The sequence below is a fragment of the Hyalella azteca genome, unplaced genomic scaffold (genome assembly GCF_000764305.2).
Source record: "Hyalella azteca isolate HAZT.00-mixed unplaced genomic scaffold, Hazt_2.0.2 contig11274, whole genome shotgun sequence".
Classification (NCBI taxonomy): Eukaryota; Metazoa; Arthropoda; class Malacostraca; order Amphipoda; family Hyalellidae; genus Hyalella; species Hyalella azteca.
The window spans coordinates 97,318-124,075 of NW_025941275.1; the positions used below are offsets into that span (position 1 = coordinate 97,318).

At 36.0% G+C, this 26,758-nt stretch overlaps 1 protein-coding gene across 1 annotated transcript in view; it reads right to left on the minus strand.

Moving 5' to 3' along the window:
• Positions 1–19,519: 19,519 nt before the first annotated feature.
• The window catches only part of LOC108680634 (metabotropic glutamate receptor 3), a 75,083-nt gene continuing 67,844 nt past the window's right edge, over positions 19,520–26,758 (minus strand). Inside the window, exons 14-17 of the mRNA XM_018169506.1 lie at positions 25,458–25,473; positions 22,455–22,609; positions 21,966–22,188; positions 19,520–20,172 (exon numbers count right to left, since the gene is read on the minus strand). Coding sequence (XP_018024995.1) covers positions 19,520–20,172; positions 21,966–22,188; positions 22,455–22,609; positions 25,458–25,473 — 1,047 coding nt within the window. The remainder of the gene's footprint in view (positions 20,173–21,965; positions 22,189–22,454; positions 22,610–25,457; positions 25,474–26,758) is intronic.

Below are 26,758 nucleotides of genomic sequence, written 5' to 3' on the forward strand. Positions count from 1 at the left end.
AGATTCACGGCGCCTTCTTAAAATTGCCCTGCGTAATTTTGATATATCTGAGTCAACTTTACTAAAAATTGTTTACACTTTTAGTGAGTCATTTGATTGAACGAGACGACGATGGAAATACGTGCTTTTCATTCACCAAAGTTCACAATCAACTCCCAACTTCATTAGGAAACAAGTTACATCGAAAGTGGGATCTTTGACTCACTTTGTGATCTTCTGGGTGACTGTTGATTTGACTAAATACCTCAAGAGACTTCACTTTCACAAAAGGTAGGGAGCCAACATTAATTAATACTCCCAGCTTTCACAAAATAATGCTGCTCAAAAACCGAGCAAATAAATGCTAATTTTTTCCTTCGTTGTGACGCACTGCTACTTTTCTCGCTTTTAAATTCGCATGATTGAGTTTACGCTAAAATTTTCGGACGAGATTCGCGCGGCGGAATCTCGACGACAGACGAATTAGGTGCACTTTCCCTGCTCAGTTCTGTGAAGCTCAAGTCTTCTTGCAAACCAGAAGCATTCCCAGGTGCATTAAGCCCCATTATATGGGTACAGCCCCGCATTCCCAGGTGCATTAAGCCCTATTATGTGGGTACAGCCCCGCATTCCTAGGTGCATTAAGCCCTATTATGTGGGTACAGCCCCGCATTCCCAGGTGCATTAAGCCCCTTTATGTGGGTACAGCCCCGCATTCCCAGGTGCATTAAGCCCCATTATGTGGGTACAGCCCCGCATTCCCAGGTGCATTAAGCCCCATTATGTGGGTACAGCCCGCATTCCCAGGTGCATTAAGCCCCATTATGTGGGTACAGCCCCGCTTTCTCACGCTGATGTGTGGTAAATGCGAGGGCCTTCAGCATTACAAAGTGTCGCATAAAGCCGCATGACGGCGGGCATAACTCTGCAAGGTAGCATATATGATCACTGAACCTGCTATTTGTTAGCCTTTATGAGTGTATGAAATTTAGAGGAAACATTCAGTGTTGCATATATCATGTTTATGCAATGGTATTTTTCAATGTGTTGCTTTGGTAAATGCAACACACGATTTTTCAATCATTGAGCGGTATTCGTGAGACATTTAATATCATGGAAGTAGCATTTGTAATTTATTGTTAACTGTACTGCACTCTTCCGCAGATTCCCCAGAAACATTTATCCATTCATAGGACGAATATCTATCTATCCGCACGACGTGCTGAATATATTCTGATGCAGCATGCCGCCCGTCGCTCCATCTCGTGTCGGGCGGCAGGCGCAGAGATCTGGTCCCAGCGGCCCACGCTTTGTTATCACAGTGCGACAAAAGCTCCGTCGGTTCAACAGCCATCCAAGAAACATAAGGTGTTCGTGAAAAATTCTCTGTTGTACGTTTTTTTTTTTTTTGCTTTTGATTGTTCCTGCTCAATAGTTTATTTTGTAATTAATTCATTTTTGTTTGCTTCTTTAACTGTTGTTCATTAGTTTTAACGTTAATTTTTTTGTAAAAACAATTTAAACTCAAACTCAAATTCGGTTACCGGAATTTTTTAAAAAAAGGTTGAAATGTTAGATTGCGTCACTATTAATTATGTACCCTCATCGAATTATTTCAACGATAGTTTGAACAAATCTAGGCGAAAGTTTTCGTTGGCAACAACAATCTGAGGAACAAAAGCGTGAATGTGATGCCCACAACTTCGAATGTATTTTAATATTTCATCGAATAGTCGTTCATACTTTTTTAAAAATAACAGTTTAACGGTAGAATCACTTCTAAGCAGAATGCATTTTCTGAGGTAGTTTTCCATTGCGTTAATGGATTCTTTCAACTTTATCAGATTCAAGCCAATTCAGATACATATATAAATATGTATAAACCTGGGATTTTTTCAATCTTTGCTTTAATAGGGACGAAAGATGATCAACATTCGTAACGATTTATATAAATTCAATGTCACGAAATTTATTATGTTAAGACACAGTGAAACATCACACAATTTTAACAACTATTGTTGAAATTGCCATTGAATAAAACTTCCATCCTTGCTCATAGAAAGGGTAGACCGAATACAGGGAGAAGAGCGAATAATAATAAAAAAAATAATATTAATAATATTAATAATAATAATATATTTAATGAACAGTAGAGGGAGAAGAGCGAATAATAATAATAATATATTTCATGAACAATAGATGGAGAAGAGCGAATAATATATATATGTCATGAAATAACAGTCAAGCTCGATGACAAGAAGTGATGACGAGAAACGATGAAGGACATCAAAATCTCTTTCTTAGTCTTTTTATTTTTTATCGAAGAACTAATCGCTAGCGAATATCAGTTAATGACATATAGTACATTTATGGTCTTCATATAAATAACAAGTGCGACATGAAAGAATTTCATTCATGCATTGTAATAAAAAGCTGTGTCTCCTTTGAATCGAGAAAATCGAAAATTTTCTATTGATGTTAAAATTAAAATCATGTTTGCACTTAAACAAAGCAACCTCAATTCGTTTGGAATTTGCAGGTTCCAGAAATAAAAATCAATGCAAAAATAGTTAATAATGCTTTTAATTATTCCTAATCAGTCTTTTCACACGACATTCAAACAATTCATAAGGACAAATTAATAATATTATTATTATTCTTTGCGAAAAGTTGCGAAATTTTTCTAATAGCCGCGGGTTTGACAGAGAATTCTAGAAAGAGCCTCAGCAACTCCCTCCCACGCCTTGGGTATGCGTTCTATCTAAAAATGCATAGTGCAATAATATATAGCCTTCATTCTTGGCAAAACAATTAGCGGCAGTTCTGAAGGACGGCTGTAATGAACAATCCTTTCTAAACGTACTTTATATGAAGTCGAGCCCCGACATTCTTAGCATTAAATATTATTGAAGATTCCATGCACGCTCACTGTGATACATTTTCCTCTTAATGCCAGAGAGTCACGTGACGGAATTGTTATATGGGAGAGGAGGCAAGTGCAACAATGGTGAGTAATTTAAACTGAATGAAGATTCGAGTCATTCACATTAATGCACAAAAACCATTAACGCACAAACATTAACATTAACCATTAACACAAACGCACAAACATTAACATTAACAACATTAACATTAACGCACAAACATTAACATTAACCATTAACCATTAAAGCACAAACATTAACATTAACCATTAACACAAACGCACAAACATTAACAACATAACATTAACGAACAAACATTAACATTAACCATTAACCATTACCGCACAAACATTAACATTAACAACATTAACATTAACGCACAAACATTAACCATTAACGCACAAACATAAACACATTAAAATTAACGCACAAAAAACCTCTTTGGCTGGCTATACAATAATTTTACATTAACAATGTCTAATGACTTAATTAAATCGAAAATATTTACATTTTTTACGTAAGGAATAACTAAGATGTGAATGTACTTTGTGTTTTTGCGTGTGAAAATAATTATGCAAGGATTATTTTGCACGTAGCTGAAAATTTACTAACGAATATTTCCTTGTCTTGACAGCTTGCCTGACGTTGCTCTGACTTAAGTGGTCATGATTTTTCCAATATATATGTCTGTTTAATTTTCTAGTCACTTTTTTACTTACTTTCTTGTTACGTTTACCTCCTGAAAATTAAGTTTATGACAAAGAAAGAAAGCATAAAGAAAACATCCAAAAATACAAAATACATCTCATTTATGCTGTTAAATACATTTGAAGTTTGAGCCTCTTTCCTTGAGAACCTCAAATGCAGCATATTATATATTCATAATATCGATAACTTCAATTGGAGAATTGTTAACAATGGAGAACCTTTTGTTCGTTACCAGAGCCATCGAATGCCGTTGGTGGAGGTACCCCGATTGCAAATATCCTGAGGTTTGCAGAAAGGACGCCGGTTTAGGGACGCGTTTATTTTTAAACTGTGTTAACCCTCTACCGCCGTATGTCGCTTTCCGGGAACATGCCTTTTAATTAAATTATACGTAAACTATTGAGTGTAGCAACCTGAGGACGTTTGTGCGCAACAGGGAACATTTTAAAGTTGTTGTACGTGGCGGCAACCATCAGTGCAAGTCATTTTGCGCTCACTAGAACGTATCCTTTTTGGGAAGTAGGCGCGTGACAATATTGCTCCGGTTACTCATGTCAGGCGGTAGAGGGTTTATAGGAGCGCCAGGTTACTTTTTAGTTCAAAAAAACTTGAAAACGAATATATGTATTCCGATTTCGGGGATATGGAAGATAGCTCATGCCAGCTCAGAGTCATCAATAGAATAAGGAATTACTGAATGAATAAGGCAGCTATAGGCTGAATAAATAAAAGATGAAAGGAGTGAAGTCTTTAGACAAAACGGGAACTCCTCGCCAACCAAGAACACAGAGTCTGCTGCAGAAGAGAAAGGGGATAACGTAAATATACGATGAAAGGGATAGCGCGTGTGCACGCTAATGGAGAGTAAATATAAAAGGAAATCCGTCTGATAACACATATACTGATCAGTTTCTATCAGCAGCCTCGTAGGGGCCATCAACGGTAGATACAGACAATCTATTTGATGGAATGAGTTGTTTCATGTTCATTGACTGGAAAATTGTTGAGCGATAATTCAGTAATACCGAACAATTATTATTGTTTTATTGTACTTTCCTTACTGAAGTGTGTACATTTAGCGAATTGAAATTTGTGGGCCGTTAAGAGCAAGCAATGAGAAGCAAATAATCAGAAACTGTAAATTGTGCGTGCATTGGTTTTGGAAAAAGTGTGTCAGATTATACATAGAATTAAGATCAAAATTTTCATGCGTAAGACAAGGATACCTGCTTACACCAATGGCTTGGTGAATGTTTTATATTGAAAGTTGCAAACCTTATTTAATTAATACAATTAACCAGCAACGAAATAACTTGAACCTCCAGAAAAGCCTCAGTGCCATGGTCTCAAGCCTATATATATTCATACAACTAAAAGGTATTAATTTAATATAATAATAATATATCGGTTTCAGCGTTTATTAGGCCGTAGGCCTGTCGCCGATTCTTAACATTGCAGAACATCCACAGCTTGTTGCGGGCTTGAACTCGCAACTCACTGCTTCAAATATTTTTTGCTTAACCGCCCGGCCTCCTCGCCGATTCTGACCAGAAACTGGCGCACAGAGCTGGGATTGAACCCGCGCCTCTCTGTTCCAATCCTGATACTCTGAACTTTAACCACCGGGTATTTAATAAACAATAATTAATAAACCATAGGTATTCAATAATAAACAAAATTGGTTAGTTTAGCGAGGTCCTTGGCCAACACATCTCATTATTTATATTATTGAACGTGATGGAAGCATACAGTTTTCATATATATTTATCAATAAATAAAACGTGGAAATTTATATGATGCCCAGTCGGAGTTGGCCCATGCAAATAGTGTGTATTAAGGAGAAATGGCACAATATTCGGCAAGGTTTTACTGGAACGAAACTAGCATCGCTAGTAAACCGTCGTCGACTTCTACCCTCCCCTAGACAGTCTATCTTCACTCTATATTTTTAACAAATAAAATAAGAGTAGTCATGGAAAATCAGGATTTAATTTTAATTCTCGTGAAACATTCATAGACGAAATATTAATTAGATTCCGGATTGTCCATTCCAAATTGACTTTTTCTCGCCAAACACATCTCAGCCGATGTTTGGTTTGGTGTTCGTAGTGATAGTGGCATTACAAATTCAATAATTAAATTTTTCAATCCCCTTTCACATGTAGCGCAGTTATTGTTCTTCTAATGAGACCCCAGAGAACACAAACGTTCTGGGATTATTAATCCACGTATAAAATACCACATGCAATTTAGATTGTAACAACGCCTCAGAATGGGAGGGAAATTTTAAATTCTTATTGATGATCTTCCAGAGAGTTCGATTTTTTGTGATTGTAGTGGCTTCCTGAACAATTTGATTTTTTGACTATATCTTAGGGAGTTATAAGAAACGTAAATTTTTATATCTTCGAGTGCCTAGAGCAGATTGAGTCTTGTGCTCCGGAGAACCCCATCCTTTTAAATAAAGAAGAAACAGATTGTGAACGCCTCAAATGAAAAGAGCAGCAGTTCTAAGAAGCAATGATAGATCAGTCTTGTGGGATGAATCACTTTCAATGGGAGACCGAAGTATATCAATATTTGGTCAATAGAGCTGTGAGGGCGGGGAGCTTGGAGACCTCGCAGAGATTACTTGTGTCTCCCAGGAGCGAGCGCCTTATCTTCCGTCGCTGCCCCGCTGCTGGCAGCAAGAAGCAGCAACATCATTTGCATGAGCTAAACCTACCGAGAGTAAATATGCGCTGTTCCTGCGTTATATATTGTCCTGTCGTATAATATTGCTATATTGTCCTGTCGTATACTACTCTATTGTTACATATTGTCATCTCGTATCCTACACTATTGTTATAGTTTCTTGTCGTATACTGCACTACGAGGTCTCGGTGCGAGAGCAATCAATCAGAATTAAAGCCCACCTATTTTTTAAAAAACACAAATACCAGTATCTCATAAATTACATAAAATTATAATATATATGTTTGATCGCTTACTGCCATTCAAATTTCCAATATTCACATGCACTGCAACTGTTTAGGACAGGCAAAAAATTCCCGTAAAATAGCATTTCTGTTCAGTGATCAATATTGGCATTTCACGATTGAAATTTTCGAAATTTAATTTCGGATGCATATATGAATATAAAATTTATAGCTTCAGATTTTCTTGCAATTCCATTGGGCATTCATTTTCATTCTGTTGCATATTTAGCGCATTTTTTCGTTAATGGAAAAAAGGCGTTATTGTGCTCGTCATGTAGGTCCGTCTGTCCGTCCGTCTGTCTGTCCATGACTTCACATTTTCGTCGATTTTGAGAAAATGCGCACTCTGTCACTCACTGCAGTGAGTTCTGAGTTATATTTTTTGAGTATTTTACTTGATATTTGCCGCAGAAAGACAATAAATTGATGATAAGACATGCTGCTGCTTTCCCTCAACAGCTTTGTTCAACTGACATCGTCCGACTCACTCATTCATCAGTCAATGATCTATGATATTCCTGTTGACAGCGCCAAGTGTTCACAGCAATTCAGAACCTTAACAAATCTTGGTCACACGTCGAAGCAAGACACCGAAGCCCTATTTTTCTCTGAAATAAGCAGACATAAATTTACTTGAAGAATTATAAACGACTAGCGTGTCAGCAGAGGAGCTTGCGTGGCCAGAATACCGGGCGTTTTTCATTTCTCGCAGCAGCCATGGATTAGAAATGCTTTCAGTTTACTGCTAGCAATACCGACGCCTGACTTGTGCGTCTGACATGCCAGGCACATCAAAGTATTATTTCAAACCTTTGATTTAATGGGTAGAAACCTTATTGCTGTATTCCTAATTTTTATGACGAACTTAATAAAGAAAAATGCAAAAAAATAACTAATGATCTTTATAAATAAAACATTACAAGCATAACTTCATTTTGCATAGAGAATAATTTTGAACTTTACAGGTATTGACGGCATCCTAGTATGAATGCCATAGAAATGAATTGCAATGACGTATCAATGAATAATTGCTGCTGACAATTCTGAAAAAAGTATGAAATTATGTTGATTTTCATGAGAAACCTCATTGGTGCTTTTGACTGTTGGCTCCTTTGGTGGAATTTTACGCTGATTGCTACAGAGTATAGTCAGCATTTAATTGCAGTGTAATTAATTTAAACTCGCTTCTCATTTAATTTCTGCATGTTATATCATAATCGGATTGCAGTCTGATTTTGTGGCCGGACTTAGCTTAATTTTACCGGGTAAAATCATGCTCTGTTTGCACCTTTACTTACAATTCCCTCATACCTAATATGCCATCCAGCAAGCGATAAAAATCATACCGGCGTGCATGTGGAGACTGCGGTGGGAGACGTCGTTCTGCCCACAACAATTTGGCCTCAGACTCCTCGTCATCTGCTCCTCGTCATCTGCTCCTCGTCATCTGCTCCTCGTCATCTGCTCCTCGTCATCTGCTCCTCGTCATCTGCTCCTCGTCATCTGCTCCTCGTTATCTGCTCCTCGTCCTCTGCTCCTCGTCATCTGCTCCTCGTCATCTGCTCGTCGTCATCTGCTCTAGAGAGACCAGCGACTGCAGGGCTGGACGACGTGCCGCTGCAGCAAAGCATTCAAATTTTAGCCATCGGCCAGTGCAGCCATGGTTGAATTAATAAATACATGTATTAATTCAACCATGAGTGCAGCGGCCCTGCATTGCCTTCACGCGCATACGGAATTTCTGTGCCAGAAAAGCTGTCTTTTATAAACTGGGAAGTGCTTGCGCCAGATGGCGAGGCAACATGGCTCCTACATGTGGAAATAAGCCTCTGCCTAAGCAACAACAACTAAAATATATTAAATATTACCGTGATAATCTGGTGGCAAACTCCGCAAACATCTCCGAAATTGAGGTGTACATTGTGATAAAAATCGAAATTAAGTTTGAATATTTGGCCTCGGAACGGAAATCAAAATGATTTCTTATTTTCAAAATTCTTTCATTTAAATTTAAGCCTTTCTATCTGATGTGCCCGAGGTGAAGAATTGTTAATTTATACAACAATTCTTATTACTCAGAATCAGTGTAAGCGAATATCGTCACAATTATCCAAAACAATTATCCAAGTATCCAAAATTTCTCGATAAAATTAAGGATTCACTTTATATTGATCGATCAAGCAGTTCATGGCATTATCATTATCCAGTGAGCCGGATTAGAAGTAGTGTTACTAATATAAAAAAGATATACAGTATCTGTTTCCAGTTACCATCTAGTCGAGGAAATGCAAAGTATTTGCCTAAACAATAGTCGCAAAGTTTAGTTAATTAGCGCTCTGATGTTTTGTTGTACTAAACACAACAATTAGACGAGATGCCGTGGTTGTTTGAATTACGGTTAGGATTTACATTTGACCAAATAATGCTTAGTTGGACCAGTCGTAGTCTATAATTTATGTCACCCTAAACGTGCCTATATTATCATTATTTGATTATCAAAAAGTTTATTCCTCTCTATCGAACCGCCTGAAATAATCAATCCGAAATAATTATTTATGAATGGCGATTGTATTCATTTAGGTAAAGAAATTTGAGCCATATATGCCAACACAGACCAGCTCAAATTTTATATCTGCATGCCGATACTGACCATACACAACAGCTCTTGAATGTCTAGGTTCTTGAGTTCCCGGTGCGAGTGTCATACTGTAACTAAAGCAATTGCCATCTTATGTAGCATGAGCTTTTCGCTAATAGATAGCAAGTAAAACTTGCAACAACACCGGGTACAATAAATGCGTCAACGTGCAAAATTTGTTGCAGGTCTAGATTTCAACAAAAAGACTGCTAGTATTAATGCGCGATATTAGGAGCAAACTCTGAGGATCACTCTCACTGTTGAGAAAAAAAAAATATGTTGTGCATTGACAGAATATTATTCAATGTTAGTTAAAATACTTTTTCGTCCGAGTGTCTCTCATTCTTGTTCATTTTGTGTTAATCAATGAAAAACGATAGGAGTTCCACACTAAGTTCTTCAGATCCCGCATTGAGCTTCTCAAATATTCATGTTCAGGAATATTTATTAACAACCATAGCACCATTAGCCTTATAAAAAATCCTGATTCTCGAATTTAAATTCTGCCCATTTTAAATATTTTTAAATTCTCTCGCCTCGAGCGTCGCTTCACCGGCGTTGTCTCCACACTCGGGCTCATTCTCCAAGTAAATGAAGCGTGTTGAGCAGCTTCCGTAGAGTTGATTAAACAATCCCTCGTGCCTCGTTGTCCGGAAAGCAGTATGATTATTGATAAATTAAAGAAATTTTATTCAATCATTCTGAATAATCACATTAAACTTTAGTTTTTAACCTTAATGTCATTTCACTTCAGAATTCGATCAGAGAATTCGTAACCCAAGCCTATTGTAACATCTAGTGGTACAGCTAAGCGCGCTTCCTTGGAGTTACGTTCTTAGTGGCTGCATCATACATAATAAATTTTGATCTATTGTTATCAAACAACGCATAATAAGGAAGGAGCACTAAATTGATCACAGACTTCACTTTTTTAATCGGTTTCCTTCTAATGCAGTTTCCGATACACGTGTAACTTGTGCGTGTGCTGCATTTGTGTGATTATTTTTTTTTTTGTTGTTTGTAGCTATCGCAGGAACCAGTTGAGTTAGAAGCCTTAGGGGTAAAGAATATTTGAATCGTCGGGTGATCCGAATAACTATTTGATCTGAAATCGTACACATGAGAAGCAAAGCAATTGTTCCAAGAAGCAGATATGAGAAACTTATTAGCGATTCTGATCGCCATTGCTATTTTTTTGAAGAGTTCGATCAAAGATTTTTTTATGTGTAAAAATATCTGTTTAAAATTCATCACGCTGCATCTCAAAAAATTAATTTTGCCCGTATAAAATTTTTTGTTGCTTTAGCTTTTACCAACGTTGCTTTCGCCGAAATAAACAATTTAAGTAGATAGCTAGATGATCCAATTTTGGGAGTTGTTTAAGCTGATTAAATGCGAAATTAATTCATGATTATGAAAAGATTGTCGGCGATCGCTCTTGACAGCAACATTAGAAGCTGAACAGCACGTGATCAGCAACTAACCTTGATACTAAGGCTGCTCTCATGACACTTAACGTAACAGTGTCATAGTGATCTCGGCGCTGAATTGTAGGACTGATGTGGCCTGTCGCCGATTCTTTTCCTTTTCGTGCCTTGTTCACAGAAGATTGCTTCTGTGCAATCTTCTGCATTGACTTGCTTGTGGAAGTCAATGTATTGCATTTTATCATAACATATTTATCTATAACATGTATTCCTATGATTCAAATTTACTATTATGCATTTATATCTAGCCCAGATTTGCCTATCCAATATAACTCTGATTAATTTACATTTACTTCGTCATTAGCAGCCAGTTTTTATATTAAATACGATCCATGCACCGGTGATGACTATGGATAATGCCTGACCATGATTAATATTCTGTCATTTAACTGGCAGCATGAATGTCAGTGAACGTTTAGACGCAATCGATAGAGGTGTGATCGATGCAAACGCTTTGAAAAAGTTGCGTATTCATTAGAATGCCCCGCGCATGGTATTTAATTCGATTTTTATTCGCTTTGGGAATAGTACGCAGGTGGTCTTGTCTTATAGGTATCAACCTGAGCCATTGTTTTTACAACACTTCTCTTTAACTTCACTTCTTGTTGTTTGTTTGTTTGTCTGTCTGCTACAAATCTTATAATCAATATTTATCACACTTCTACCTCTCCAATCGGTCTGAAATTTTGCTTACTTGCATAGAGCCGAAGACAATGCATGAATCAATTGACAGAATAAATAATTTTATAAATTAAATTTTTTTAATTAAAAAAAATTTTGTCTGCTACAAATCTTATAATTGATATTTAACACACTTCTACCTCTCCAATCGATCTGAAATTTTGCACACTTATGTAAAGTCGGAGAAAGTGCATGAATCAATTGACAGAACCAATAGTTTTAAAAATGTAATTTTTTTATACATATATTGAAAAAAATTAAAAATTATTTTTTTAATATATTAAAATAAAATTAGAAATTCATTGTACATGTATAACATCAAAAACTAGATTCTTTAGAAGTGTTGTCTTTAAAAAGTTTTTTAAACGCATATTATTACTCCTACAAAAGAACTGGCCTGGCCATGGCTCTAACCCTAAGCTAGTTCCTTTAATTTCTATACCGCATCCATATCATCACAAAATTTCAGCTTCTGAAGATTGAACCCAAACATGATTGACTATACCTTGCAAAAGCTGAAATTGACTTGGAGAGGAAATTCTCCCGTGGAACAATTTTCAAAAAACGCTGAGCGTTTTTCCACTTTAAGACGATGCGTGCTGGTAAAACGTGACGCCCCGATTAATAGTAATTGAGAAATAAATCATAGAATGACCAACGGAAAAATCATTGAAAATGCCACGATAGCGAGATAAATTGTTTAAGATTCAATGAAGAAAAATTTTTAGTTCAACAATATTTTAATATGTATTGAATTTAGAAAATTATTGTAATTGATTGCAACAAACTTTTGACTGGAGAGATGGAAATAATCACTGTTTACATGACGCTCTGAGTCAACTCAATGAACTGCCCTAAGTTTAAGAAGTTAATGCAAAAATGTTCGAGGTTTTCTATATTGATTCCATCGAGCACATCTGAAGTATTCCCGAACTTCTTACTCATTTTTCGAGGCAGAACAGAAGTTACAACTTGTCGGGACTGAGTTCAACCTGCTTAAGTGGAGCGCAAACTGTTCTCGTATTCACAAAGCATACAAGTCAGCGGCTTAACATAGGATTACGTTCGGAGCGAACGACTCATATTCTACATAGAACCTGTGCAGCATAATATATGAATAAATAATTCTTTTTTTTAATTCTGAGAAATGATGTATTAAAGGCTGGAACAAAGGGATTTTTTCCGGAATGTTTACAATTTTAACTTAATTATGTTAGAACAGAAGACGTACGTACATTCATCTTTTGAACACACATTGTGCGACATTAAAAGAATCAAGCTTGGTTTTTATTGGATTATAGCTTTTCAATATTTTATTCAATAAAAAATGGACCTGAGAAAATTCATTTGCGTGTTTTTACTTCCTGACAGTGTTCATTCCCATAAGCAGTTCTCTTTAAAAATCAGGACGGATGTTTAAACCATTTCTTTGGTTAACGTTTTAAAGGTAATTCAACATTTCAGAGTACTTATTACGTTCGCGTTTCAGAATTCTCATCTAATTGTCGTAATTTAATCTCTCCTCATAAAATTTCTACCGAAATTTCTCCAGTTCCACAGCTGCAAGTTATCAAGAGGTGCGAAGAAATAAACAAAAATATTCAATAACCAGAAACTTTACTCGAGGTTAGAAATATCTTTTTCAACAAATTACAAATCACTTTCATATGCACAAAATTTTCATCTGAAAATCACATTTCACTCTGATTTGGTACGTATTCAATGTTTGAACTTACATGTACAAATTTTTCACAACATACAAAGTTATAAATGTCTCATTCATTCAGGAATGAATGATTCACGCACAACAATTATTTTTCATCTTAATTGTTAAGGGCTTGATACAATCAGTCTCCGGGCTCAGGGCTGAAAGGATGAAGCTCTTCTAAAAAGGGGATAAATCTACAAAAACTTCCACTAAGGTTGACGAATTAACAGCACTTAACGATTATGGTTGATACGACTAAGGCATTTGCTTAGGTAATTAGCTTCCTCTGATAGTATCCTATTACAAAGGGAAGATCCTCATTCAAAGGGAAAATCCTGTCCCAAAGTGAAGATCCTCTTTCAAAAAGACGAGGCTAATTTAGTCTGTGAATGAAAATATTTTTCGATACCTTAAACGCTAATCTCTGTTCACATGACGCGGGCAATCATGTTCTATGGGCTGATGAAGCTTGAGCACCACTTGCGGGCTGAATTTTATACGGATAATACCTTAAAATAATGCCTATAAATTAGAACGTTCTATTCCTATCAGTTACTAACAAGAAAATTACGTTGCCCAAGTGCCTTTGGGAATTTTTCGAAAGCTGGCAATTTTTGCTCGAGCTTCCGTCTTTCAACTGCCGCACTCACTCACCAAAAAATCATGCACGTCAGAAATGCATTAATTATTGTCCACGGTATTAAAAACTGCAAAGTTCATCTTTATAATTTTTGATGTAATTTTATGTAATTTCAGTTCATTTGTTTCATTGTAAAAATATTGCACTGAAGAAGCGCAAAAAAATCTAATTTTACTCGTAATTCGCTGGATTATCTCACGATGTTTCCCGTTAACTAATAGTGAGCATTAAATGAATAAATTCATACATTACAAAATAGGGAAAATTATATGACTCGAACAGAGAAACTTTCAAATTATATTCGCCTTAAGTAGGGCGGCAAGTAATACTCATCATTCTCATGAGAATCACAATTCAGGGAACCTAAAATTCACACAAGAAATACAGACATAATCTTCGCGTCGTTGTATTGCGAAACACGCATGAATGGCCGCTCGTAATAATACATTTCACTTCGGGATCAAAGCTTCAAATCTGTTCAATTAACCGAATAAAGTCAATTACTTTCGTTGTATTGAATGTCCAATGACAATTTGGTTTCGCTTTGTTTTCATCAAACAACCAAAATTATTTTGTTGCGTGGAATATTAGGCTTCATTTTGCAAATGGCGTCAAATTTTGAGTCGAATATCACAAGAACAGCGATTTTATGATACGTGATGCATGATATAAAATGGGAATCGTTCATCAAAGTTGTGTAATTGTACATTAATGAGACTAATACTACAGTGAGCGGGCGTCAAATGGGCGATCGTCTTCAAGATAATCATTACGATTTAAGTCCTTGGTGTTCCTACTAATCATTCATAAAGATTTGTACGGAAATATCAAGTTTATTGGTCCAAACAATGGGTGTTGAGGGTTACACGCTGGATCCAGAGAATTGTAACTAAGAAGGCACGAACTACAACACACAACTGGAATGGAAATCATGCACGATAAAAATATTAAATCATTCCGCATGCCAGCTTCTGAATAAATGATCGACGTATGTATCAAATACCCACTGACATGGATGTTAAAATTGAAGGAAAAATGATTCGGTGACACACAGAAGATCAAACAGTTTAAATCAAATGATCTCCTTTGAAGTATGTAAACGATGTTTATTTTGCTGTACATGTGGTAGAGTGTGCAGCGTTTCGTCCTTCCAAATATGCATAAATATAAGAACAAAGTCTGCAATATTCTTAAGCCTGGTAGGTAGCTAGGGCATTCTTCTCATTACTACTCTTACTCTATAGATGCTATATACTCACGTCGCGCACAGCGCTCACTTCATGCTACGATCATATAGATATTCAATAACCTATTGGCATATATAGTAAAGATGAATAATGATTGATACTTTGGTCTACCGGAAGTATCATCTATCCTCCTATACAATATCTTTTGAATAGTGATATCGTTTTGGTATATGATAGCATCACCAAGCACGTTCAGGAGAATAAAAAAATAGCATTAGATATCATGTATGACTTCTATGCATACATATTTGCTCCTCCAATTACGAATACTTACAAAACAAATAATATTTTTACACTCATCACTGCGAATTAAATTAATTAATAATTTATTTTTACTTGTAGTAAGTCCAAGCACTTCACATTGAGCTCATGGATTCATAGGAAGGAGGGAAACATAGGAAAGTTTTCTAAATTATGGGATAAAGGTTCAGACTACGGCAATAAATGAGAACGGATATATCGCGAAAATGATTTTTTGCATGTATAAAAATTTCAGGCTATGAAATACCTTTTGTGTTGATTACGAACGATTCATAATAAATAGAATGATTATTTCATAATGAGTCAGAATAATCGAAATGATATTGATAGTTTTTTTATAAAAAGTTTATTTTTGATTTGATGTTTTATGCATTAAGACAAATTAAAAAATTATTAACATCTCGTATTATATCTTATTTTTGGTATATGACTTATTTTCTGGTAACAACTTATTGAATCCAATCTGGACGTTTTTAGCGATGCATTTCTCGCCTTTTATATCAATAAAGCTACTCAATGCTGATTAAAAATATATACTTTATCTATAGGACTCGGCAACATATTGACACAAAATAGAACAAATGGTAATCATTGTCAATGATTAAAATTTTGCATCAACTGGGAGGAGGTTACCGCGTGGATGACACTAGTTTGCTATGCCTTGCATTAACGCCGTTTGGGTAACGTGTAATACTAAACAATTGTTATTCTTCATAGCTACTGTCTCCACCTTAGAGTATAGACTACGTGGTGGTAGGATGCCCTGAAAACTCATTATGCTAAGGCAGTTTTTAGGCCTTGTCGCTAAATTGAATAGCTCTCCTCACTTTAATTGATGTCCTTTTAATCAATCAATACCCAATGATTGATTAGGCCTTTTTGATCTAGGAGACAAAAATAAACTAATAAGTTTGGGAATCTGGAAGCAAATTAAGTAAATTGATTACTCACTGTATCGTTGAAGCATTGAATTTTTCTTAAATCACTATTTTTTTCTGAAAATTCATGAGGGGAAAACATAACAGATTGATTTTTTCTAGGAATTGGAATCTAAATTTTGGTGGCGGATTAACATGTGCTCTGTGAAATTAGAATGGAATGAGAACTGGACAGCAATGCTTCATTGATACCAGGACGCATTCAGTTTCCCCAAACATTACGAAGCCAGGGAGGTGACTGTGATTACCTTCCACATGTAGCCGCTACCTTGGTATTTAATAACCTGCAAGCTCAATTTCCATCCATTTAAAAAAAATTGTAATGATCCATCAAACTATTTCTTGGTCAATTTAAGTATTTCATTCGATGAAAATGAGCTTCTGTTAGTTTGTTAGTTTTTACCCCCTCATTCTAGAATATGAAAGCTATAAGTTCATTTATTGATTGATGTATTTTCGATAACCAAATCTGCAGAAAACAAATTAGTTTTCCTGTTTTACAGAATCTTTTAGAGGTCCCAGTGTCGAGAGAAGCAATATAATTTTTTGAAAATGTCATATGTATGATAAAATTACTTGGTCTCCACCAACTTCATAATGAAGTAACAATGAAACGTAGGTCCCTTGTTTAAGAGTGCGGAAAATTTTATAATTTAAGCCCGAACCTAATTAACTGGCGGCTGATTGCTGCGAAAATTGTGAAGAGATTATTGCAAACATTTCCTCGTTGCTTCGTATAGATGGAATAACATTGAGCTTGTGGAGTAGGGAACGATTACTTACGCAGAATTTAAAGTATTTTATTCAAGCAAATTGTACCTAATCGATTAGAAGAAATAACATTCAGCTGTATCATCTAAGCACGCTGAATTAGGCAGCAGTTGAAAAATTATTTGAAACAATTAGACTGATATCAGTTAACGCAAGTAGGGTCATTAAGACTAATTCGTATTCAAGGGTAACCATTTTTTTACAAATATTGTACAAGACTTTCTGTGACTCATGAATGTCTCAGAATTTCACGAGTTATTAATAAATTAGATTTCACTATTTATTTCTTGTATGGTTTGTCTTTTTGAGTTTTCAACGATAATTTCGGTTTATGGTTCATCTTCGGAATTTATCCAATCGTTTCATTTAAGAATTGTTCTAATAAGTTATCGCACGAACTGATGCATGGTAGAGTGTCTGAGTAATATTGAAAAATCAATTGAATGTATTTCCACTAGTTTTCACTTACGAGAATAATTTTATAAAATAGCGCGTACTTTTGGAAAATAGTTGCAAAGAGTAAGAACTGTTCGTGGTTCTCGTATCATGAGCTATGGTATTGCTGTTCCATGAGCTGTATCATGAGCTGTGGTATTGCTGTTCCATGAGCTGTATCATGAGCTGTGGTGTTGGACAGTGGAGAGAAAGGCTTTGTTCTATAAACACAGGGATGCCTAGGGGATATATATCGGTTATAGTGCAGCAAATCTTTATTAGTTAATGTTAGTTTGCCAGACTCGAGCATTCCGTACAGTTTTCTTATTTGTTTTGTTTATTATCTATTTTCAAAGGCCTCAAATTTAGAGCTTGAATATTCTACTTAATTTTCACTCCTGAGGTTTACTCACAAGATATGCTCAAATTACGGAGAAAACATCTTTGCATTTTCTTTAATTAATATTAATAGTTGATACAAAATAGTTCTTCAGAATGTGGCAATGGATCACATATATTCATTACTATGGTACTCGTAAACCTGGCGGGCTAAACAATCTTTGATCGTATATGTAGGTTGATTGTAGCTCCGACCAAATCTATCACTACTGATGTGAGCGGTGATATGAATACGTTTCAACTGAAATAGAATTAATTAATTTCACAGCTTTAAAGTGACTATTTGGTACAAAATTTCTCCCATGGACACATAATACAAAGAAATTATTATAAGATGGCAGAAATTTCTTGATTATATGCGTACAATTTATGACCAGAGAGTGCATTTGAATTTTCAAGGAGTTGAACAATTCTTAGATGACGTTGGTAGATCAAAAGGCAGATTTAGCAAGTAATAATATATTAACGACGTTTCGAATGTAGCAACATTCATTTTCAAGTTAAGAGAAGCATTGAATAGTGAAATTTGGTTGGGCATAAGTACATAATACACGTAAATAGGATACACCACAAAAATTTCGAGCCAGAAAGTCCTTACGCAAACAATCTCAAATTTTATTTTAGACAAATCCGGTAGCTTGGAAATCGATAGCTGGGGTCCAATTCAAAATTGAGACGGTTCCAGCAATCGTTGGTCGATTAATGTTGTGCACCTCCGCATGATGACGCTGGTGGTTTTCTCCAGCACGGTGCGAGCGACAGTCTTGTGAGTTTGTCTCAGGGGGCTTCTCTGCCCTCCAAGTTGAAGATGACAGGTGAGACGGTCTCAATGTCGTGGTTGTTAGTCCAAATACTCCAATGTAGTCCAAATGATGAAGAAGTCTACAACCTTCTTTGAAGCAAAATTTATGAACTACACTGGCCTCTTTGAGAACTTGAGCTTTTTGGCAGGGGCCATTGTTTCGTATAGTGAGCTTTTTGGCAGGGGCCATTGTTTCGTATAGTCCGGAGTTTGACGTTGTTGTCAAGGGTGTCGTCAAGCATATTGAATTCATCAATGAACTTGAGATGAAGCTGCTTGTTTATAATACTCAATGTCGCAGTTGTTAGTCCAATTCCTCCAATGTAGTTCAAATAATATATTTGAACTACATAATAATAAATAAATAATAATAATTAATATATTATTATTTGCTAAATCTGCCTTTTGATCTACCAACGTCATCTAAGAATTGTTCAACTCCTTGAAAATTCAAATGCACTCTCTGGTCATAAATTGTACGCATATAATACAAAGAAATATACAATATCAATTGTAAGGACAGCAGGGATACCATTTATTGGATACACTATTTTGAGTCTATGGTTATACCAGGTCATGTTATGTGCAAGGCATGATAAACTACACCAGAACTCCTGGTGTATGATGCATTACACCAGAACTCCTGGTGTATGATGCACTGCACCAGAACTCCTGGTATATGATGCACTACACCAGAACTCCTGGTGTATGATGCACTACACCAGAACTCCTGGTGTATGATGCACTACACCAGAACCCCTGGTGTATGATACCCTACACCAGAACGCCTTGTGAATGATGCACTACACCAGAACCCCTGGTGTATGATGCACTACACCAGAACGCCTGGTGTATGATGCACTACACCAGAACGCCTGGTGTATGATGCACTACACCAGAACGCCTGGTGTATCACTTAACCACTACAACATCACATCAGGCACGTCTTGTAGAGGCCCGTTACTGCTGATATGCTGGCCACCAGTGTTGCTGTTAACGGCGCTGCTGCTGAAACTGTTATTATTGACCGTAGCAATACAGCTTTCAATAACCCCTGTTGTATCATTACTAATTACACTTCCCTGAAGATTGCCAGATGTTGTGCAGTGATTGTTAGAAGGAAGGTTTGCGGTATTAGCTACAACTGTGTTGGTATAACTACCCGAACTTCCATTGAGAGATCTGGAACAATGGTCTTCATAACCAATACTTCTATCATTATCAGGAGAAGACTCATCTTCCTGAAGTTTGTACGGAATAGGACTGCCGTCCGAGTTGTCCATGAAGGAGTTCTCGTCGTAGAGTTCCTCCCTCTCAATAACCTGCGTACGCTCTCGTATCCTGCGCCGCAGAGATGAGGTCAGTCCCTCGGCAGGCAGCAGGTGTGAGTGCGGGCACTTGTGGTCCTCGGAGCGGCACACGAAGCAGGTCTGCGTCGCTGAGTGCGGGCAGTTGTGGTCCTCGGAGCGGCACACGAAGCAGGTCTGCGTCGCGGCTGTCGCGAGGTCGGCGATATCGCGGCCGCGGGGCTGCGCTACAAGCCGCTCTTGCATCTCGAACGTCGGGTAGTATGTGTCTGAGGGGCGTGAACAAATGGTATTTAGGGCGTGAAATATGTTTAATATGAAAATAATGAGTATCGAATGAAAATATGTATTACTGAGTGGAAGTTATTTGCTGAAAGAACTAGCAAGGTCGCTGAAACGAAGAAAGGTCGACAAATAAGTTTATTATGAAGGTAATAAGTATCGAATGAAAACATGTATTATTGAGTGGAAACTATTCGCTGAAAGAACTGGCTAGCTTTTTAAAGGGAGATATTCAGAAACGCTTATGTATACCAAATCGTGATATATTTTGAGTGCTTGCTCCATTACATGGAGTTTCTGTTATCTTTTTAATTCTCAGACACACAACGGCAGTGATAATCTCTAAACTGAACTTCGTTTTTAAAACGATTAATGTATCGGTTTAAATAGACGATTAATTGCGTTTTGGTTATTATATGTGATGACCAAAACTAAAAAGGTTTATTGTTGAAGCTCCTAACTGCATGAAGTCCAGAAGCCGCGAATTTAATTTCGTATTTTCAAATACCGGAATATCTTTTGCATATTCTACTAACGGTGTAAAAAACGAACGCTGGAAGGGGTTCGTTTTGAGAAAAATCTTTTTTGCATCCACTTCTCTGCTGCCGTTGATATTCTGCTTTACTCATCGCAGCATATAGCAACTTTTACCAAGTCCAATTGAATGTATGAAATTTTTATTTCGGCTCCATGGCAGCTAAGAAACATATTTCGAAATTACCTTCTGATGAATAAAAAGTATATGTTATGCTATGAATGAGTTTGAATGTATGCAATGAACCAGAAGTCTATATAGCTGATTCTTAAATAGGTCCCGTCTACACAATTAAACATCATACTGATGTTTTGACCCAAAAACATCATACATAGCATGAATGAATTTGAGAACACCTAGCGTTCAATGTTAGGCAATCTTCGTGGCGACATAAATTCGGGCCACTAAACTGAAAGAAGCGGCACTCGTCCTCCGTAAATTTCCCACGTGTCTCAGCCTAAAGAACGGCCTACAGGAAACAGTCTTCAACTTCTCCTTGCTTGTCTTCACTGAATAATTTATAGTCTCAGGTATCCTGTCTACGTAATAGTTACAAGGGAAGTCGTGTGTGAAAATGTTAGGCCAGCGGAGCTCCTACTGAAAATTTTTGTGTCCTTTAACTGATGCATTGAGGGTAGTTTCATTAAATCTATAGTGGTCTTTCAATTTAATAAGCACAGAGATCAGTATTGGAAGTTAAATTCAATACTTTTCGCATTAAAGTGAATGGAACTTAAGATAAATGGAGGATTTTAGATGTTATGAAACGTTGAAAAAAGTAATAATTTAAGAATTTATTGTACGACTGAAGTTCAACGGTCTTTAATTTGACAACAATTCCTAATCTGTTTTATGTAACAAATCAACAACTCTTTTTCATTTTAACGCTATAAGTGTGTAAAAAAATATGCATCATTACAAAGCCATAATAAGAATGGTATTGTAGATAACTCGTAATTTTACGCTCATTTGTGTAAACACAACAATAACAGCCACTGTACACCTACTGACATTCAATCGAATATGAAACCTAGCGATGCGTATGATGAAATTCCTATGGTTTGGGATATTGGATGATACTTTGAATTTATTGCGAGTATTGAATTTCATCATTGGTGAATTTTAATACATTAAAAATGGGCGTTGAAATTCACACTTCAATTAAAAATAGTGACAGATGTAATTAAACAGTCATGTTGATTTATCACACAAAATTATATTTTCGACACAATATTAAATTCTCACTGTCGCTTTGCGTAGACATGTCGACACGCTGCACCTTGGCGTGCGCCAGGATGGTGTTGTGATGCTGGTTCTTCATTGAGTGTAACCGCGGAGCTCCGAAGCTGGAAACTCGTTGATTTCTCTCAGGATGTAGCAGGATGATGTGGCACTTGGGCAGGAAAAGAAACACCAGGGCAACCGTGGCAGACATGTTGGTTGTCACCGCTATCGTGGTTGTGCGCATCTGTAGCACATGATGAAAAGCGTGCAATTGTAGAGATATGTAAATTGAAGAGGTAAATGGTGTTAGCCATATTTGAATTAATATTTACATTAGTAAAGTAATCTCCTCCAATCTCCGCCTAGAGAAGAATGAGGACACACTAGCACCAAAATTGAAGAGTCCAAGCAAAATAAAAAAATATCAATGCTCTAAAACAAACAATGGAACTGACAAGTTCCACATTTTTCGGGAAATTATTCATAATATCTGCGTATCCTTGAGCTGACCAAGTTATCGTTGCTGGTGGAGTAGTAGATGGGCAGGAATGCTATCCACAGCACACACGTCGTGTACATCGTGAAGCCGATGTATTTGCTCTCGTTGAAAGACTCGGGGATCTTGCGCGTCTTCCAGGCGTAGATCGTGCAGATCAAGATGATGGCTGCGTGGCAAAATTGAGATGCATTTATCCACCTTCTTTATTACATTCGGGAAATGTTAAAGTCTGGGAAAGAATGTGACCAAGCATTCAAGTTTAACGACTATGATTAAGAATTTTTTGGAAGTTGGACTAAATTTTGTAGCCGAAAAAACCTACTACCTTTCAGGAAAAATTTGAGCTTTTTCAAATATTTTTACGAGCCTGTAACTCGAGATTCATGTGCAAAATTTCGTAAATAAAATTCAATGGCTGAAAAATAGGATTTGTCAGCCCTGGAAACATTATATATTCATTTACTTGCCTGCCTTGCAAATTTCTTCATCATCCGTAATCAAGAGAAATCCATTTAAAACTTTTAAATTGGTTGCGTAAAAAGAATTAAAAAAAACACATACAAATTTAGGTTATTTGCAGAAACAGTTATTAAATTTCTTGAATTTTTTTGGCGTTTCAAATGAAAGCTGTTGAATCTTGGATTGCTATGCAGGATCTACCCGACCTCAGTTCGCAATTCCGGTGTTCACAACGAGTTAAACTCTTCTGCTTGATCTGACTCCAAAAGATCTTGTTATAATAATTAGTCAGTCGTCGAGGATACAAAACTGATTTACACTAATTATTTACTTTATTTCACTCAAAAATTTCAAGCTCCCCAAAGGTTGACCATCGAATTTATTTTGTCACTTGCAACGTTAAAAGTTTGCCATCGTGAAAATCGATTTCGGCTGGAAATAAGAGCTACGGGCGGTATACTGTCTACGAAAACGCATTGACACCGAAATTCCGAGCGAACAAAGAAATATTGGGCTATCAAAATATCTAACATAATTTCGACTTTACAAACCCCAAAAAATATAAACAAATGAAATCTCACAAAAGCAATACGATTATATGAAAAACGAGCCTTTTGATCATGTCAAGCCTTCACAGCCCCGTACGACAATATCATCACAAAACTTGGTCATAACAGGCAGCGTATAAAGTCACTTCATGCCCGATTATGTCATGTAAAAATTGCATGTCAAACTCGAATTTGCAGCGTCGATCACTGTCAGAAGAGCAATCTGGGTCTACAGCGCATGGCTTCGTTTGAAGATAACACGCAATCTCAAGGAACTTTTTGCGACCCAGTGAGTATTTTTGTGTGAGAAAGACGTAATTCATTTCCCAGCTATCATTCGGCAATGTTGAATTTCTACAATCAAGTTTGAGAGAAGATTGATTAAACGTCACAGCGCATCCCCACTTTTTACAGCACTTTTCTTTAAGTTCACTTCTTGTTTTTTGTTTGTTTGTTTGTCTGCTATAAATCTTATAATCGATATTAAACACACTTTTACCTTTGCAATCGATCTGAAATTTTACACACTTGCGTAAAGTTGGAAACAATGCATGAATCAATTGACATAATAAATAATTATAAAAAATTTCGTTTTTATTGGTAAAAAATTTGAAAAATAATTTTGTCTGCCAAAATCTCTCAATCGTTATTTAACACACTTCTTCCTGTCCAATCGATCTGAAATTTTGCACACTTGCGTAAAGTCGGAGACAATGATGAATCAATTTACACAATAAGTAATTTTGAAAATTTAATTATTTTATATAATAAAAAATTTAAAATTAATTTTCTGAATATCTGAAAATAAAATTAGAAATTAATTGTGCATGTGTAACATCCTAGACACTGCATTCTTCAGAAGTGCTGTCTTTAAAAAAGTCATTCTTAAACGCATATTATTATATTGTGCCACACAAGTCCACTCTCTAAAATATTACCCTCTAATAAACTTCTTTACTGAATTTGCTTTAATTATATTGCATCAAATTTTCTATTTTTATCTATATATAAGTTCTATTTTGTGGCGAACTATTCATGAACATGGATACTCGGTAATTACTTCCTTTCAAATTATTGATTCATGAAACTTAATCACATACTGCGACATCTGCAGAGTTATTTATTTTTTTTTCTGCTAAAAATTTTCGATATTTTCTTGTTATGATTTTTTTGTATGCTCCTGCGTGAATAAAGAATAGAGAATATTGTAAGTAAAAAAGATTCATTGTTGAATAATAAAATGCGTTTAAAAATTACTTTTTAAAGATAACACTTCTAAAGAATCCAACACTTCCTCCGATGTTACACATATATAATGAATTTCTAATTTATTTTCAAATATTAAAAAAATTAATTTTAAATTTTTTAAATAAATAAGACAATAAAATTTTTAAAATTACTTATTAGGTCAATTGATTCGTGCATTGTCTCCGAATTTACGCAGTGTGCAAAATTTCAGATCGATTGGTCAGGTAGAAGTGAGTTAAATATTGATTAAAGGAATTGTATGAGACGAAATTATTTTTTAAAATTTTTATATTAAAAATGTTTTAAATTTTTACAATTATTTCTTCTCTCAATCGATTCAGGCATTGTCTCCAACTTTTCGCGAGTGTGCAAATTTTCAGATTGATTGGAGAGGTATAAGTGCGCTTAATATCGATTATAAGATTAGTAGCAGACAAGCAAGCAAGAAGTGAAGTTAAAGAGAAGTGTTGTAAAAAGTATAGTTATTTTTGCTACATAATTTAGGTGTCATTGGAAATTCAGACAATCTTTTTAGTCAATATATATTATCCGTAGAGAAGTAAAGCGGGATAACTGAGTATTTCATGGATAAAATAATTGCTCAACCATGAGAGAATAGAATTAAATAAAAAAATATCAACAGTTCGGACGATTCGTTTTCCGAATTACATTTCAGCTTAGAACTCTTTTAGGAAAGTTCATCTATCCTGCCAGTCCTTGTAGGATCTCAGTATACACGATGAATGGTCTCATGAATACCTGAGTCAAGGCTTGCCTGCACAGCGAAAACAATGTCCAGAAAATTTATATCCTCGTTAACAAGCGTCACTCAAAAGGATTACATTTTAAATGAACGATGACCTGTGCTCTTGCCAACACTTCAATGGCTGTAGTTTAAAAAGATTCACGAAACAATTTCAAGGGATTGTTCCATGTTTGTTAAATAACTTAGACGATTACTGATTGTATGAATATGAATCGCTTGATTAGAAACAGGAGATTGGGAAAATTTAGCTTAATGATTCTTGTCATATTCATCTTGTTCATTAAAGCACCAGTTCATCAATAGTTTACACCGGATGACTTTGAGTTAAAAGAGCAAACGCCCAAGACTAAAGTTAAACAAAGTTAAAAGAGCAGACGCCATGCAAACTATAGGCATCAATTAGAATTATGTAATTAATTTTTGGATAAAGTGAAAATGAAGAAGTAACAACAATTTGCCTGAGGGAAAAGTTTCGACCCTAACCATCTTATAGCGACCGATTGATGCTCTGTAATGCAGTTATTAGCTTCATCGTCAGTGAAGAAAATTGTGAAAAAGAAAAAAATAAAGACTGCAAAAAATAAATACAGATTTTTTCTTGTTATTAAGATCATAAATTCTGAGCCTCAAGGGTCAACACTGATTATTCGAAATTAACAATTAATTTTGAATTCGCCGTTTGATATTCATTCCATTCAACAATGAGCTCTAGGGATCGCTTGAATGTCTCAATAAACATACGCAAAACCAACACGCACTATAAGACACATGCAGGTGCAGCAGCACTGCGTTATATCCAAGCTGAATGTTCGTCATTTTAACGCCATTAATTGCCGCACATCGAGCTCAATATTTCAATGCGAGGGCGCTGGTAATGATGAGAAATGTTCAATATCCCCGCAAACATTAACACTGGGTGAAAAGTGCCTTATAATTCACTAAAATAAATTTCAAATTTTCCAGGGAGTAAAAAGTAAATTATTAAATGCTTAAAGGAATGCGAGATCAAAAGAGTAACCCCTATAGTGACGCAAACTCAGGCCGCCCAAATTAACAGGGGGGGGGGCGTGGGGTGTATATTTTCCAGCCGCTGTCCTGAATGACGGAATGTCTCGCAGAACTGCACTGCTCGGACGGTCTCGTATATCTGCTTTAACAAATTCAACTTATTCTAGAGCCTTCAACAAATATATATCAAGGTGAATTTCGGGCAAACTCAAGATGTGTGTAATTTTTTTTTATAACGTCGAAAATCAACTGTTAATCAACTGTTAATGATCACTAAAATTTTATT